Below are 15833 nucleotides of genomic sequence, written 5' to 3'. Positions count from 1 at the left end.
GCAATGTCCACTTCAAGAGTTTGAAGCTCATTAATGTGAGCACAGGAGCCAACACCAAAATGAAAGGACAAAGAAAGGTGATTAAGTAACTTTATGGGAATCCTCACCTGCACCAAGGCATCATCTCCTAGCAATGAGCAGGACAAGGTTGGAGTGGTGCCCAAGAACCCAGAGTCAGTCACTTCTTCCACAGTCTCTCCGATTGACAACACAAGTGTGGCATTCACGAAAGACACAATGATGTAGGCATCAAACTCATCTGCAAAAAGAAAAAGAAGAGGAGTTGGTCAGCTAAAAACTCATTAGTTACAAAGCCAAGTGAGACACACTACGTTTTCTCTTCAGAAACCTTCCAAGGTACTTCTTCTATGTGTAGCCATTACACACTCATGTGGCAAACGGCACAGAATGATCCAAAAGATAACTGATAATTGTAACAGTCTACAGATATACTTTGCTTCCTTAAATACCTAAAAATAGTGAGTAGATATACTCACCCACCCCAGTAACTCTGAAAACTATTTTTTTTTTACACATTTGCTGGAAAAATGCAAGAGGACAAAGCAGGGTAACTAGGCAGGAAGAAATTCTGAATACTACCATATTTATATATATATGAAAGCTAGAGCTTGTTTATTTGTACCAGATGCAAATCACAATCCATTCTTAAAGATAATCCTTACACCCAGAAAAGGATCCCAGCCTTTTCCAAAAGAAGCTTATGTGGGAACACAAAATCTAATGAATAAAACAGAGATTACTTAAGCCTCAATGAGACTATCATTCTCAGGTTCATAACTGAGAATCCCAGAATTTCCCAACAGGAATGAGATAAGAGCATTAACAAGAAGTGGGGAGGCAGGGGACTGTTTAAGACTGTTAGTCATTGACCCCTCTACTCTCATTATTTAAAAATGCAATTATTTGGTGATCATGAGCAACCCTACTAGGATTTGCTTTTTATTTAACAAAACATAGTTATGGATAAACAAACACTAATGAGTTTCTCAAAGTCAGTGAATCTGAATACAGGCAATCCCAGAAGTTTCTTATACAGATTCCAGAGTTAAAGGCTACCTATTTCCATTTTTCCATCCCACACATAAAACAGTTTCTTTTTTTCTCCCACATCCAACACAATGTTTGGCATAACAGGTTGATAAATGCTGAATAAAGAAAGGCATATTTTTTCATGAAGAATTAAAATTTCCCTATTTTCCATTTGAATTTTCAGTATCGATTCCCCTTTCCATCTCTGCTCCCTTATAAGAAATCAGGTGAACAAGGGACAGAACGACAAGTAGACAAAGTACTAACTTAAGTTCTTTTTTTTAATTTTTGACAAGGTACTGTATTAAAGTGGCTATCTCACTTGCAGAAGTAGCTATAGGACCCTGCAATGCCTAAGCCCTTGTCAGAGCTCAGTACCATAGGGCTAATCCATCCCACCCATATCAAGGACAGTTTGGACTGACTGCTCTAAAGGTGGTTCAGCTGAACCAAGATTACTCAATTAGTTCAGCACAGTGTTCTTTATAGAAAAGGCCAAGTGAAGACGTATCACTGGTGTAGCCCAGAGTAGTATCCTGCATATGAGCAGGACATACTCAACCTGATGGGCTGTAATACCATTTTAAACAGAAATATATAGAATAAATAAAATTTATGAAATTGCTTTACTCATGAAATCACTCACACAGTAAGGGTGAGTACTGTTTTCCAAACTTTTACTTAATAATACATGTGTGTATTGACTAGGTGGCTGAAAGGCAAGGATCAAAGATCTTTCCCAATGGGTATAATCCAATGGCTACACCAGGAATGGAGAATAAGAATTCAAGTCCCAAATCATAAGGAGTAACACTGGAGAACCGGATGGCTGGTTTCAGAGTATTTGTTACAACTGTCAAGAGGTATCACATGCTTTAAAGACACCTTATAAAATGGCTTTGTAAGACAACATTGGTCACCATCATGTGAGTAAGGACATGGTTGGCCCTGAAATGGATGTCTTAATAGTTTACAACAAAACCAAAATGAACCTCCACACAACACCAAACATGGAAGCTTTACTCCAGCTGTTTTTGAACTGAAAATTTGTAGTGTGTAAAAATAACAGGAATTGCTTAATTTTAACACTGTATGAATATTATGTCCTTTCCCACTATCTCATTACTGAAACCTAATATCCTTAAAGCAGTGCCAGAGCAAATTAAAGCCAAACAAAAGGACTTTTAACTGGTCCAGATTTCTGGTCTCTTCCTTTAGTCAAGGGGAAAAGGAGGAACTTCCAACAAAGAGACCATGCAAATTTTAACAAACATGCAAGAGAAGGAAGAGAGGGAGGAAGCTGGGCTGCCCAGGTGTTTGTCTTCCCTTTGACCCAAGGCCCCAGACTGCTCAGATATAAAGAGATGCTCAGTGAACTTAAATAGGGTCTTACATTCACTGAGCAATTCAACAAGTAGTAGAGCTACTTCTACATCACACATTTCCTCACAACATCCATTACCCTGTAAACACTAAGCATACTGTAACTTCTCCCCTTTTCCATTCTCCAGCCAGGAGGACCTATAGTAGGCTAGTTGCTCATGTCCTAGGGTAGTCATAGGTTTAAAGTTGGAGTTCAGAATGAAATCAAGGTAAATGACCATTAATATCCACCTTGCCTTTTTCCATAAGTTAAAAGTTTCATATAAAAGAATATTAGTTCATACCTCAGTGAAGAATCTATTATGGTATGAGAATGCATCTTTGTTTCATTTAAATAGGACTCCTATCTGAGCACTGCTGAAGCAGCCCAGGGGAGGGAATGCTTTATTCTTCTTTCCTGTGCCTTAGTATCTGTAGCTCAACAGCTCATGCCAAAAGGTAAAGTGAGTGACGATATGGATGACTTAGCTTCCAGTATCTCATTCTCACTTTATACTCAGGCTACTTGGTGCCTGTCTTGCTTCAGCAGTCCTGATTATACCCCCAAAAAAGGTGGCTTTCTCCAGGGCTTGAGTCAGAACAACTGGAACATACAAAACTCCATAGGAGAATATGGAGTTAAGGTTTTCCTAGCTACAGGTTCTTTCAGCTTAGTGAAAGACAAATTAGTCATATTTTCCACTAAGGGAAAAAAATAAGGGAAGCTGATTCCTGCTTCAGACCACATAATATACAAGCAGATGGGTGTGCATCACTATAATGCAGGACAGCCAACTGCAAAATTACCCTCTGAGAGATGCCATCAGGGCAGTCTTAATACTTTGTGCAGATCCCTCTCCCTGGGTAAACTATAAGACCCCATGGTAGACCCTAGCAGTACGTACACACCTGTGGTGATCAGCACCTTCACCAGCCACCTGTGGAAGAGAAAAAAAGGCTTGGTATTGGTAGTGTGCATCACCACGTACCAGCCAAGGTTAGTAGTTGCCTGCAAGACTACAGCATGTGTGGACATGTGGGCTATTCACTCAACAGAAACTTAGGAGTATCTGGAAAGAATGAACAGAGAGGATCTAATCTGTTTCTGTGGGTGATCACCCAAATTATAGTTTCTAAAGAACTAAAATTTATTAGGATGTAGTCTTTTCCTAGATTTTGGTATTTAGAGAAGAAAACTTTTCAGCTTCAAGTTCCATCATGCAACATACTGCTTATCACTAACTTATCAAGCACTGTCCAAAAAAACTTTTCTGATTCTCCAACATATGCCCATTCCCTGTCCTCTAATCTGCCCCAGCAACATGCCTGTGTGCCTTCATTAAATCAGAACACATAGTAGTTTTGTATACTTGTCTTCTTTTTTAGATGGCAAGTGCCCTAAGAGTAAAGATCCTATCTTAATTACTCAAGTACAAGGTAGACACTTGAAAGACTACAGGATAAGAGTATAGAACCATCAAGACCCACTGCAGGATTAGTCAAAAGAACACTGGATTGGAAGTTCAGAGACTGGGCTTTCAGCCTCTATTATCTCGATTTGCTATCTTGGAAAAGACAACGTGTGTGATTTTTCTGCCTTTATCATAAAAATGAGGGGTAACTTTCCTGTAAATCTAAACTTATGTTGTAGTAAATTTTAAAAAGTAGAAAATGAAACAAAAACACAAGAAGGAGGAATACTAGGTTTTATTACAAAGGCTCAAAAAACTCAAAGTCTAGGCAATGTTTTCATCAAGAACTGTAATATCAACCAGCCACAAAGCTAAAGGTGAACATCAATACTGAGCAGTTTCTATATGAAGACATTACACAAAATGGGGAAATCTTTCAAAAATCAATCATCTAACACTTATCTTCTCAGCAAAACTGATTCTACTAATTTCCTATTTGCTTTTTTTTTCTTTCTACTCAACTCAGGTTCAAATGCCCACATGAAAACAAAATCTACCACAATGTGCATTCTACTAAAAGGAAGAGATTTCCCCTCCTACACATTTCCCAGCTCCCAGAATATCAAACATCAGAACATCAAAATATCAGGACATCAAAATATTAGGAAGATTTCCAGCTGTCTTCTTGAAAAAGTTTTGTATGCTGGCCAGAGTGATCTTACTCACCAGGCCCACATTCCTGAGGGAACAAGAGGAAGATGAAGTCTAGGAATAGAAATGACCTACACCCCCAAAGAATCCAAGGGAAAATGAGAATTAAGTTTCATTTCTCATTCAATTGACTCAAGACTTTCCTGCACTATCATGGATTTTCTCATACATTTCAAAATTTTAGGATGAAGTTAACCATTTTTATCCAGGAGCTCAGACTATTTACTCCATCCCTTCTTTTCTACCCGCTCTAAAATTCTGATTTCATTCAATCTTAATCTAAACATTCTTAAAGCACACTATATCCACTGAGCAGGACTAATTAATAAATTAAGTCAAATCTCTTAATACCTAAAATAACACCTTTAACTTCACTGTGGTTTCAACACAAAAGGAGAAAAACACTGAAGAAATATGAAGCAAGAACTTTCCCTCATACCACATCTCTTCCACAGATGGAACCAGAATCCTAAAGATTATAGTCCCCTTACTCATGCATACAAAGGTGAAGGCACCCTGATTCAGAAAGACTGATAAACATGGTGTCAGGCCAGAAAATGTTTCTAGTATATTGCTAGATGAAGCAATATAGAAATATTATGAATGCATCCTTCTAAGCCTTCTACTGTCAGTGTCACCCAGACCCGCACTTGGACCATTGGGAAAGGGATGCTTACCTTCGATGTGCCGACGCACTGTCCAGACAGCATTGGGGTTACCGGGTAACTCAGACACAGCCATTTCTGATACCTGACAGGAGAGTAGACAACCACAGATCCAACTTAGCTCCTTGCTTACAACCCACTAGATAATAAGATTCCAATACGGCAATGCTCACTCTGCATGCTGGATTAAAAGAATGGGCACTGGGCTGGCTGAGTCAATAGAACATGTGACTTGATCTCGAGGCTTAAGTTTGAGCCTCATGTTGGGCTGTAGAGATTACATAAAATTTTTATTTTTTTAAGTATTTTATTTATGTATTCATGAGAGAGAGAGAGGCAGGGACACAGGCAGAGGGAGAAGCAGGCTCCATGCAGGGAGCCTGATGTGGGACTCGATCCCAGGACCCCAGGATCACGCCCTGGGCTGAAGGCAGGCATTTAACCGCTGAGCCACCCAGGGATCCCCTAAAAATTTTTTAATCTTTAAAAGAACAGAATCATTTTCTCAAAAAAACACAAAAAATTAAAATTTAAAAACTTAAAAGAAGAACGTAAGAACCGAAAAGGCTTGGATATATTGGCAATCCCCATAACAAACTTTTGCAAAAGGTGATAGAATATTTAAGAGGATAGTTGTTGCAGTAAAAACCATATGCTTTCTTTTGGTGTGGCATGACTGCATTCTCCTCAAAAAGAGAGCACATGGAAGGAATTAGGCCATTTATATTAGCATCCCATTTCTTCCCTAGCTCCCTTAAGGCCAAATCCCATCTCTCTTCAAGGATCAATTAAAATGTCATACCCTTTAGGAAAAATCTTCTCTTAACCTCTTGTAAGACAGTCCACTCCCCCTCCTATAAGCTCTCACAGAAATACCAATTACCCCCTCTTAAGACATTCATCTAAAAAGTGATTCCAGGAATTATTCTGTCCTTCTTACTAGATTTTATGATCCTTAAAGTTAGAGTCAAGAATCCTCTGAATATCTTATGGGTTCTCAAACAGAAGAGAAAATGAAATATTTAAGATGAACTAAAAATGATCTAGAGGGGAAAACTAGATGTAGGTTACACATTTACTCTGTACTATCCCATATTTTTCTGTAAACATAAAGCCATTCAAATATATAAAAATGTTACTATTTTTAAACAACCAAAAACAATTTGCTTGATATACTATATACCATTAACCACATTTTATAGACAGAAATCATGTATATCCATTAAAGATATTACTTTTTTTTTTTTTTTTTTACTTTACTGATAAAATAATAGGAATACTTGATTATGGTACAGGAAAATTGTGGAAAATTTCATCACCAATAATAATATAAGTGTTTAAGAATGCTATACTCTACACCAAATGTACTATGTGACAGTAACCCTGCTCAAATGAGACCATAATCTAGCTAAACAACAAGGTTCAACAACTAGATATACAGGAACAAAGTAATGTTTAACAGTTTAAAAATATTTTTCTGTATAACAGATCTTTTGTAGAGCTGGAAAAAGTGGGAGGGGGTCTCAAAAACAATCATTCTTAATTGGGTCTTTTATCTCTTACACAGTACACAAAATTTTCTGTTAATGCATCTATGCACTTTTGGTAGTGAATATGAGCTTTTGTCAAATGCTGAATGGGATCCACTGAGCAGTAACTAATTGGGAACTATTTATCTAAATTGGGTTCAAGTCATTAAAAATTCAGTGGCTTAAAAAAAAAAATTCAGTGGCTTGATGAGTGTTTTGGCAGAACCAAATAACTTTCAAATTTCCTAAAACGGCAGTATTAATAGCTAGCATAAACTGAACAGATACTGTATGTCAGACCTTGATCTAAATGATTCATTTGCATTATCTCATTTAATTCACAACATGTCAGGCTCCCCATGGGGAGCTTGTTTCTCCCTCTACCTATGTCTCTCTGCCTCTTGTCTCTCATGAATAAATTAAAATCTTAAAAAAAATTTCACAACAATCTTTTTCTTTTTTTTAAAGATTTTATTTATTTATTCATGAGACACAGAGAAGCAGAGACACAGGCAGAAGGAGAAGCAGGCTCCCCATGAGGAGCCTGATGCAGGACCAGATTCTGGAACTCTGGGATCACGACCCAAACGCAGACACTCAACCACTGAACCACCCAGGTGTCCCCACACAACAATCTTTAAAGCAGGTACCATTATTAAGCTCACTTTATAAAACAGGAGAAACAAAAGCTTACTAATAGCTATTTAGCAGTAGAGCCAGAATTCAAAACTAAGGTCAATCATGTTGGCTGTGTTCCAATAAAGATTTACAAAGACAGTGGGCCACTGAGAGCTTATACAGTCTGCTAACCTCCAACTCTAGAGCAAACTGCCATAGGAAACTTTAATTTGTTCTTAAAATCAACTCCAGGGAACTTGCTAAAAAGCATCAACCCTCTCAGAACCAAGTGAGAAGAGAATATGGCACTGAGTGTCCATATCACCTAAAAGATCCAACAATAAAGGATTTATTAATTATGATCCATCCACTATAATGGAATATTGCAGAAACATTAAAAATAATGTAACTTTGGCCGCCTTGGTGGCTCAGTCAGTTAAGCGTCTGCCTCCAGCTCAAGTCACGGTCCTAGGGTCCTGGGATCAACCCCAAGTCCAGCTCCCTGCTCCAGTGGGAGGGAAGTCTACTTCTCTTTCTCCCTCTGTCCCTCCCCTTGCTGAAACTCACTTGCTCTCTCAAATGAATAAGAAGCTCTTAAAAAAAAATACAACTTAAGAGAACATATAAGGAATAAACTTAATAAGATACAAATATACATAGTATTAATACAGTCAACACATAAATACTTTGAATACAGACCCAAGACTAGAAGAAAATGGAATAAAATGCTCCATGCAGATTTCCTCCAAGTTGGCTGGTGAGCCCGGAGCCAGCCAGTAGGGATTATTTTCCCTTTTAACCACATTTGTCTATTTTTAAAAATGTGCCTAATATATTAAAGGACAAGAAATTTAAACTCTGTTATGGAAATAGAGGGAAAAAAACACTTTTTTCCTTTCATAGAAACATTAAATACATCATTGATGTCATTGGAAGAGTCATAAGCTGCTTTTTCAATGCTTCTCTCCAAACCCTGCAGATGATCTAAAAATGCCCAGCTTTACCTCAAGTCCATGCCTTAGGACTCTCAGAGATGATCGTGGTCCTCTACCACAGGCCACATAGAGCTGTGGTGTGTCTTCATTGGCCAGATCAGCTATCTGCACAGACAAAAATGCAAAAAAAATGTCTACTTGTACCAAGTTTTCCCACCCAACCCTGATTATTCTCAGGAGACAAAGTACTTTTTAGTTTATTAAGCTTATATAGTGGCTACCAACCCTGGTAGCAAGGGAAAAAACCCTCATGTTCCAAAAGGCAAACCAGTTTGAAGCAACAAGTTCTACTAACAAAAATGGTTTATACCAGTTCTTCAGGGAGCAGAGTACTTTTTTTTACAGTTAGTAAAATGAGTATTATATAACCTCAAACTAAAATTTAGTATTTCCTTTCAACTAAAAACAAATACTCTAATATTACCAGTATCAGGAACTGTCACAAATAAAAATCACATTTATTCATATTACATACTTCTAATTATTCCTCTCATCACTGCTTCAAAATTACCTTCATTAGATCTGTTAGACTACACATTATCAAAGTTGCCCTATCTACATATTCCTATGATGTAGCTGACCAACTACTGGGTAACTGCACCTGATTGTTCAGCCACCAGATGGGGAAGCCATGCACTTTCGTGTTGGTATTCCAGACATCTAGCTGCTTTCCATTTCCAGTACATTTGTTGGTCAATATATAATGAGACCAATCATCCATACTGCAGTTTTGTCAAACAGGTCAGTTCAAGTGAAAATTCTTGACGATCTATTAAGGCTATACAGTTCACTGTAATATGGACAAATGTGTTGAGTGCATACTGCCTTCACGCTGATCTCTTCTTTAAAAAAATTAACTCATCTATTTCAAATGCATCATCTTGTTATTTAAAGCCTTGATAAACACATACATTACTTTTTCACAACTTACAAATATTTTGCTATCTTGGCTAGCTTACGTTTATTACTACATTCACTTAAAAATATTCAGAAGCACCAACCAGGGAGGCTCAGTTGGTTAAGCATCTGACTCCTGATTTCAGTTCAGGTCATGATCTCAGGTTATGAGACTGAGCCCCCTGTCTGGCTCTGCACTATTCAGAGTCTGCTTAAGATTCTCCCTCCCTCTCCAGGCCCTCTCTCTGTTCACATGCGCATTCACACATGCTTTATAAATAAATAAATAAATTTAATAAATAAGTAAAAATATTATTCAGAAAAGAAATACAGTTGCCCCACCAAGCTGGTAACAGCATACGTGGCACAAAAAAAAATGCTTAGCCCTGCTATAGATACGTAAACTTTATAATAATTTTATTCTCTATCTACAAACAATTATTTCTTCAAATTTCAATGAAGGGGGGGAATCACTAAAAATCTACTTAGGAATTACTTAGTATTTTTTATTACCATGGGGTTAATCTTTTCTCAAAGAGAAAGCAAGCAAAAAGGCAAAAAAAAAAAAAAAAAAAAAAAAAGAAAAAGCAAGCAGATAATTTCAGAATAGTTAATTTTACCACGAATAGTGCCTGAATGCTGACTTGTTCCTCAGAACACAGTAAACAACAAACCTCTCTCAATTAGAAGTGTGGTCAACTAGACAGGGTATGGGGGCACCTAATGGTCATTTAAACCCAGCAATCCAGGATACAAAGGCATGGCAAAATTTCTGCTACAATTAAGCACCAGCAATAGGGACACAGTCCCCCTTCCTGGCCACCTTTAGTTCCTCCCTGAGGATGTATTTTTAAAAGTTCTATTAGTGACTGATCCCAATGTCTCTGGAATATTTTAAGAAACTCAGTATTAAAATAAGATAGACATAGGTATTGATTATTAATATTCTTAAACTATTAGGTGCTAAAAGGTCAATTTCAAAACACTGAGAAGTATATGAGCCTATTTACATTAAAAAGAAAGGGGCAGGGGATCCCTGGGTGGCTCAGTGGTTTAGCACCCTGCATTGCCCTGCATCTGCAGCCTGCATCTGCCTTCGGCCCAGAGCGTGATCCTGGAGTCCCAAGATAGAATCCCACATCAGATTCCCTGCACGGAGCCTGCTTCTCCCTCTGCCTGTGTTTCTGCCTCTCTCTGTCTCTCATGAATAAAAAAAATCTTAAAAAGAAAAAAGAAAAGAAAAAGAAAAAAGAAAGAAAGAAAAGAAAGAAAAGAAAGAAAGAAAAGAGGCAGAGCACCTGGCTGGTAGCTTAATCAGTAGATTAAGTTCAGACTCTACTTCAGCTCAGGCTTAGGTTATGATCTCAGGATCCTGAGATCAACCACTGCACTGGGCCTGGAGTCGGCTTGAGATTCTCTCTCTTCCCACCCCCTCCTCCTTTTATTATTATTAAAAAATAATAAAAAGAAATATATAACACAAACACACACACGTGTGCACTGATGGATGCAGGGAAAATACCTAGAAGCAATCATAAATTGTTAATAACAGCATCCTCAGTGGATAGGAAGTTGAAAATAAGATTGGGCAGGAATTTTACCAGTCACCTTTTACACAGTTTAGAACTTTTATATTGAACATGAGTTATAGAATTAACAACAACAAAAAAAACCCCTAAGAATTGATGTAATGGTTTTTAGTTACCCAACTTCCACCTTTAATTGCTTCACCTTTACATTCTGTTGATTCTACAGATATGCTAACGAACCTCTCAGTTAAAGCTAACTGGAATTACAGCTTTAAACTCATTCAGATTCAAAAACATTTGGCAGACACTGTTCATTGTGGAAGTAACTGGAAAGACCCACACCTGGCAAAATAAAATGGGAGAGAGGCTGTCCAATTCATCAACTAGCACAAGGTTTTTGAGTGGTCTTGGCTGGAAGAAAAATGTGTCTCCTTCTTCCAGAGGCATGGCAGACGAAAATTCAGGTTCTTCGTCGTCATCTCCAAGATGTGCTATTTGATACAAGTAACTGGGAAAAAGCAGAGAAGAATTTAATTACACACCTTCTGTCTATAGATAATGCATGCTACAGACATAGTGCTCATAGAGCACTTTACAAATATCTAATCAAAATTCTAACATGTAGGATGCCTGGGTGGCTCAGCGGTTGAGCTCACAGCATGATCCTGGAGTCCCAGGATAGAGTCCCACATCGAACTCCCTGCATGGAGCCTGCTTCTGCCTCTGCCTAGGTCTCTGCCTCTTTCTTTGTCATGAATAAATAAATAAAATCATAAAAAACAAACAAACAAAAAAAAGATTTTTAACTCTAGAGAAGAATGGGATGAAGAAATTAAGACTATTGAATCGGGGAGCACCTGACTCGGTCAGTCAGTAGAGAATGTGACTCTTGATGTGGGATTTTGAGTTCAAGCCCCACATTGGGTACAGACCTTACTCAAAAAAGACTACTAAAAAAACAAAAGACTACTAGATTCAGATTGGTACAAAGGAAGAACCTTAGCATCACAGTGGTTAAAAGCACCTGGCTTCCACTAGAGTGCCCAGGTTTGAATCCCAGCTCTGTCCCCTTAACTAGCTGCATATTATTAATCCCTTTGCCTCACTGTGCCTCAATTTATAAAAATGAATAGCACTTTCCCATAGAATTCAATGGATACTTAGAACAGGGCATGGAACAGTATCAAATAAAATGAAATATACATAAACGAAATCCAAAGAAAATCTACTACCATTTCCTATTCTAGCCAATAACAAGGCCAAATCTAACAGAAAACAACTGGTGGTCACTTTATAATAGCATGCAGAGATTACAGTATCATTCCCCAAAAGAAAACAAACATATTAGAAGTAATAAGCAACAAACTCATCTTATGAAGCAACTTTAAGAGTAGATAATCTAGGGACACCTGGGTGGCTCAGCAGTTAAGCATCTGTCTTTGGCTCAGGGCATGATCCTGGGGATCTGGGATTGAGTCCCTCATCAGGCTCCCCGCAGGGGGAATGCTCCCTCTGCCTGTGTCTCTTCCTCTCTGTCTCTCATGAATAAATAAATAAAATCTTTTAAAAAAAAAAAGAAGAGTAGGTAACCTGTAACAATATACCATCACAAGCTAAGTAGGCACGGAGCTTTTGGGAAGAAGCTCAATTTAAAAAAAACACCAAATCACTGGTCATGTTTACCCTATAAGTAATATTCCAAGACCTTTAATACATAGCACTTTTAACAACATTAAGTGTAGCTTTCTAGAAACAGGTTAATATGACTAAGTCAGCGTCTGAAATACATAAGCTATTCAAGAAAGGTTTCCCAAATAAACCTTAGCATTTAACACTTTTAGTAAACAAATAAGACTTTATGCTAAATTACAAAAAAGTAAACATTATCCTTGAACAATGTACAAAAGCATGGAGAATAGAAGATACACGTATAAAAAGTTAATTAGTATAAATCCCTTACTCAGGCAAGAGGTGTATACACATATGATGAAGATCACCTGTCAAAGATACTTCCAGCATCTACCTACTGCCAGATAACCAAAAGGATGCTGGACTCATCACAACCTCTATCACAGGAAAGGTTGCTTTGGCCAATCTGGATTAAACAGTTTCTAGAAATATGGTATAGTGCTTCAGAACAGGAACTTTAGAACCAAAGGGTCTGGGACTTAGGTGTGTGATCAAATTTTTGATAAATTCACAATTTCTCTGTGACCCAGTTTTCTTTTCTTTTCTTTTTTTTTTTTTTTTTTTGTGACCCAGTTTTCTAAACTGTAAATGGGGATAAGGGCATTGTTTCACTGGGAATATTATATATGCATTCGTGTTATTTGCAGTGCTTAAAACAATGCTTGGGACTGTAAATGCTAACTGATAAACAGGTTGCTTTATAATTGAGTTAATACCCTTAGCACAGGTTTGGAACAGTGCTTGGAACAGTAAATGCTAAGTGACAAACAGGTTGCTTTATAATTGAGTTAATACCCTTAGCACAGGTTTCTGATGCCCCAAATCAGCACCTTTTAAAAGTGTTCCAGGAGCGCCAGGGTGGCTCTGAGCACCTGCCTTCAGCCTAGGGACTGATCCTGGAAACCCTGGATTGAGTCCCGTGTCGAGCTCCCTGCATGGAGCCTGCTTCTCCCTCTGCCTATGTCTCTCTCTCTCTCTCTGTGTCTCATGAATAAATAAATAAAATCTTTAAAAATAAATAAATAAATAAAAAATAAAAGTGTTCCAGACTTCAACTCTAGCAGCAATGGATAATTTCTCACAAGTTCAAACCCACCCCACGCTGACAATTATCCACCTATATACTGCAATCTTTCTATTCTCTGCTCCAAGAGGTGATTCTCAAACCAAGAGAGAAGAGATATTGTTAACCTTCAGGTGGGCAATTCTCAGAGGCATTCTGCTAGTCTGCTGTTGGGAGCAGGTCTTGATGGAAGTAAGTTCCTATTGCCGACAGCAGGAATCTCCATGTCACAGCCTTATGTTGGCTTTTCCTCTTTCCCTATTCCTTTCTACTGCTCCCTAACTCCTGCTTCTTGCAATTCCTCCCCAATAATCTACCTGCATCCAAGTCCTTGTCTCAAGCTGTGCTTGCAGGAGAACTCAAGCCAAGACAATATAAGAAAAACATTTAGAAAAGTGCCTGATACATACAGACAAGTGCTGGATAAATTTTCACTATCATTCTCCAAAACAGAAGGAATGAATGTATTATTCCTAAATCATTTTTTTAAAAGATTTTATTTATTTGTTCATGAGAGACAGAGAGAGAGAGAGAGAGAGAGAGGCAGAGACACAGGCAGAGGGAGAAGCAGGCTCCCTGCAGGAGCCTGCTGTGGGACTCAATCCTGGACCCCAGGATCAGGCCCCAAGTCAAAGGCAGATGCTCAACTGCTGAGCCACCAGGTGTCCCTATTCCTAAATCATTTTATAAGACTTAATATAAAATTAATGTATAATCTTATCAAACATACTATTTGCATAAGGTAATGAGCAAGAAAGATACCTTTTGTATGCAATTACTGCTTCCACCCATAGTCTTACCAGGACAATTATCTAAGTTTTAATATCTGCCAATCTGCTAGGCGAAAAAAGACACATAGTGTGACTGGCATTCCTTTGATTATAAGTTTGAAATACTTCTACATATTATACTTTTAGACCACTCATTTCTTTCACTGTAAAGGCATATTCAAATTCTGTCCCTGTTTTTCTTGAACTACTAGTCTTTTTCTCGGTGGTTTTTAAGAGCTTATTAACTGTCATGTACCAAGAAGAAAAAGGTCTCTCATATACTATTGGTAGGAATGTAAACTGATGTCACGTTTTCAGAGGACAATATAGCATTCCTTATCAAAATTTCATCCTGCACTTATGAATTTAAATGATGGTTGCGTTCAGCTAATACAAAAGATACACCTACAATATTCACTACAGCACTATTTGTGACAGCAAAAGTACAACCTAAATATCCATCAACATGAGGCATGGACATAAAATATGCAGCTACTAAAAATGTTTTCTATGTACCAAATGCAATGTAGGAGTCTTGCTAAATCCTGATCTAAACAAATCAACTTTAAAAATATTGAGATAGGGCACCTAGGTGGCACAGTCAATTAAGCATCTGACTCAGGTCATGATCTCAGGGTGGTGAGATTGAGCCCTGTACCAGACTCCCCACTCAGCAGAGTCTGCTTAAGACTCTCTCCCAAAAAAAAAAAAAAAAAAGACTCTCTCCCACTGGGCAGCCCTGGTGGCTCAGCGGTTTAGCGCCGCCTTCAGCCCGGGGTATGAACCTGGAGAGCCAGGATCGAGTCCCACGTCGGGCTCCCTGCATGAAGTCTGCTTCTCTCTCTGCCTGTGTCTCTGCCTCTATCTCTGTGTCTCTCGTGAATAAATAAATAAAACCTTAAAAAAAAAAAAAAAAACTCTCCCACTTCCTATACCCCTTCCCTTGCATGCATGCAGACTCTCTCAAATAAATAAATCCTTAAAATAATAAAAAGTTGAGACAAAGAAATTTGAATACTATTTAATTATATCAAGAAATCAGTATTAGAAATCAGTATTTTTTTTTGTTAATTTTATTTATTTATTCATGAGAGAGACAGGGAGAGAGAGGCAGAGACACAGGCAGAGGGAGAAGCAAGCTCCAAGCCAGGAGCCTGATGTAGGACTCTTCCCAATCTCTGGGATCACAACCTGAGCTGAAGGCAGGTAACTTAACTGCTGAGCCACCCAGGCACCCAGAAATTAGTATTCTCAATTATATTTTGGAGCAGTGGGGCATAAATAAAGCAAGACTGACCATGGTTAGTCTTTGTTGAAGCTGAATGATGTGCACATATGGATTCATTAATTATACTATTCTCTCTCCTGTACCTATTAAAAACTTTCCGTAATAAAAATTTTAAGTGAAAAATATTTATGATAGAAAAAAAATTTTAAGATACACTGCTTATTTGAAAAAATAGTAGTAATTTTTTACAGAATGATGCACTTCTTACATAGAAAAACTAAAAAGTAAAACTACTGGAAGTAGATACAACAAGTG

The 15833-nt window shown here is 37.9% G+C and overlaps 1 protein-coding gene across 2 annotated transcripts in view; it reads right to left on the bottom strand.

The window, feature by feature from the left end:
- The window catches only part of SF3B3 (splicing factor 3b subunit 3), a 53124-nt gene that overhangs the window by 19557 nt on the left and 17734 nt on the right, over window positions 1-15833 (bottom strand). For both annotated transcript variants that reach the window (XM_038538355.1, XM_038538356.1), the window contains exons 9-12: window positions 11111-11276; window positions 8352-8447; window positions 5213-5285; window positions 108-259 (exon numbers count right to left, since the gene is read on the bottom strand). In XM_038538355.1, coding sequence (XP_038394283.1) covers window positions 108-259; window positions 5213-5285; window positions 8352-8447; window positions 11111-11276 — 487 coding nt within the window. The remainder of the gene's footprint in view (window positions 1-107; window positions 260-5212; window positions 5286-8351; window positions 8448-11110; window positions 11277-15833) is intronic.

Source organism: Canis lupus, chromosome 5, assembly GCF_011100685.1.
Source record: "Canis lupus familiaris isolate Mischka breed German Shepherd chromosome 5, alternate assembly UU_Cfam_GSD_1.0, whole genome shotgun sequence".
In the NCBI taxonomy this organism is placed as follows: domain Eukaryota; kingdom Metazoa; phylum Chordata; class Mammalia; order Carnivora; family Canidae; genus Canis; species Canis lupus.
This window is presented reverse-complemented; position numbering and strand designations above follow the sequence as displayed.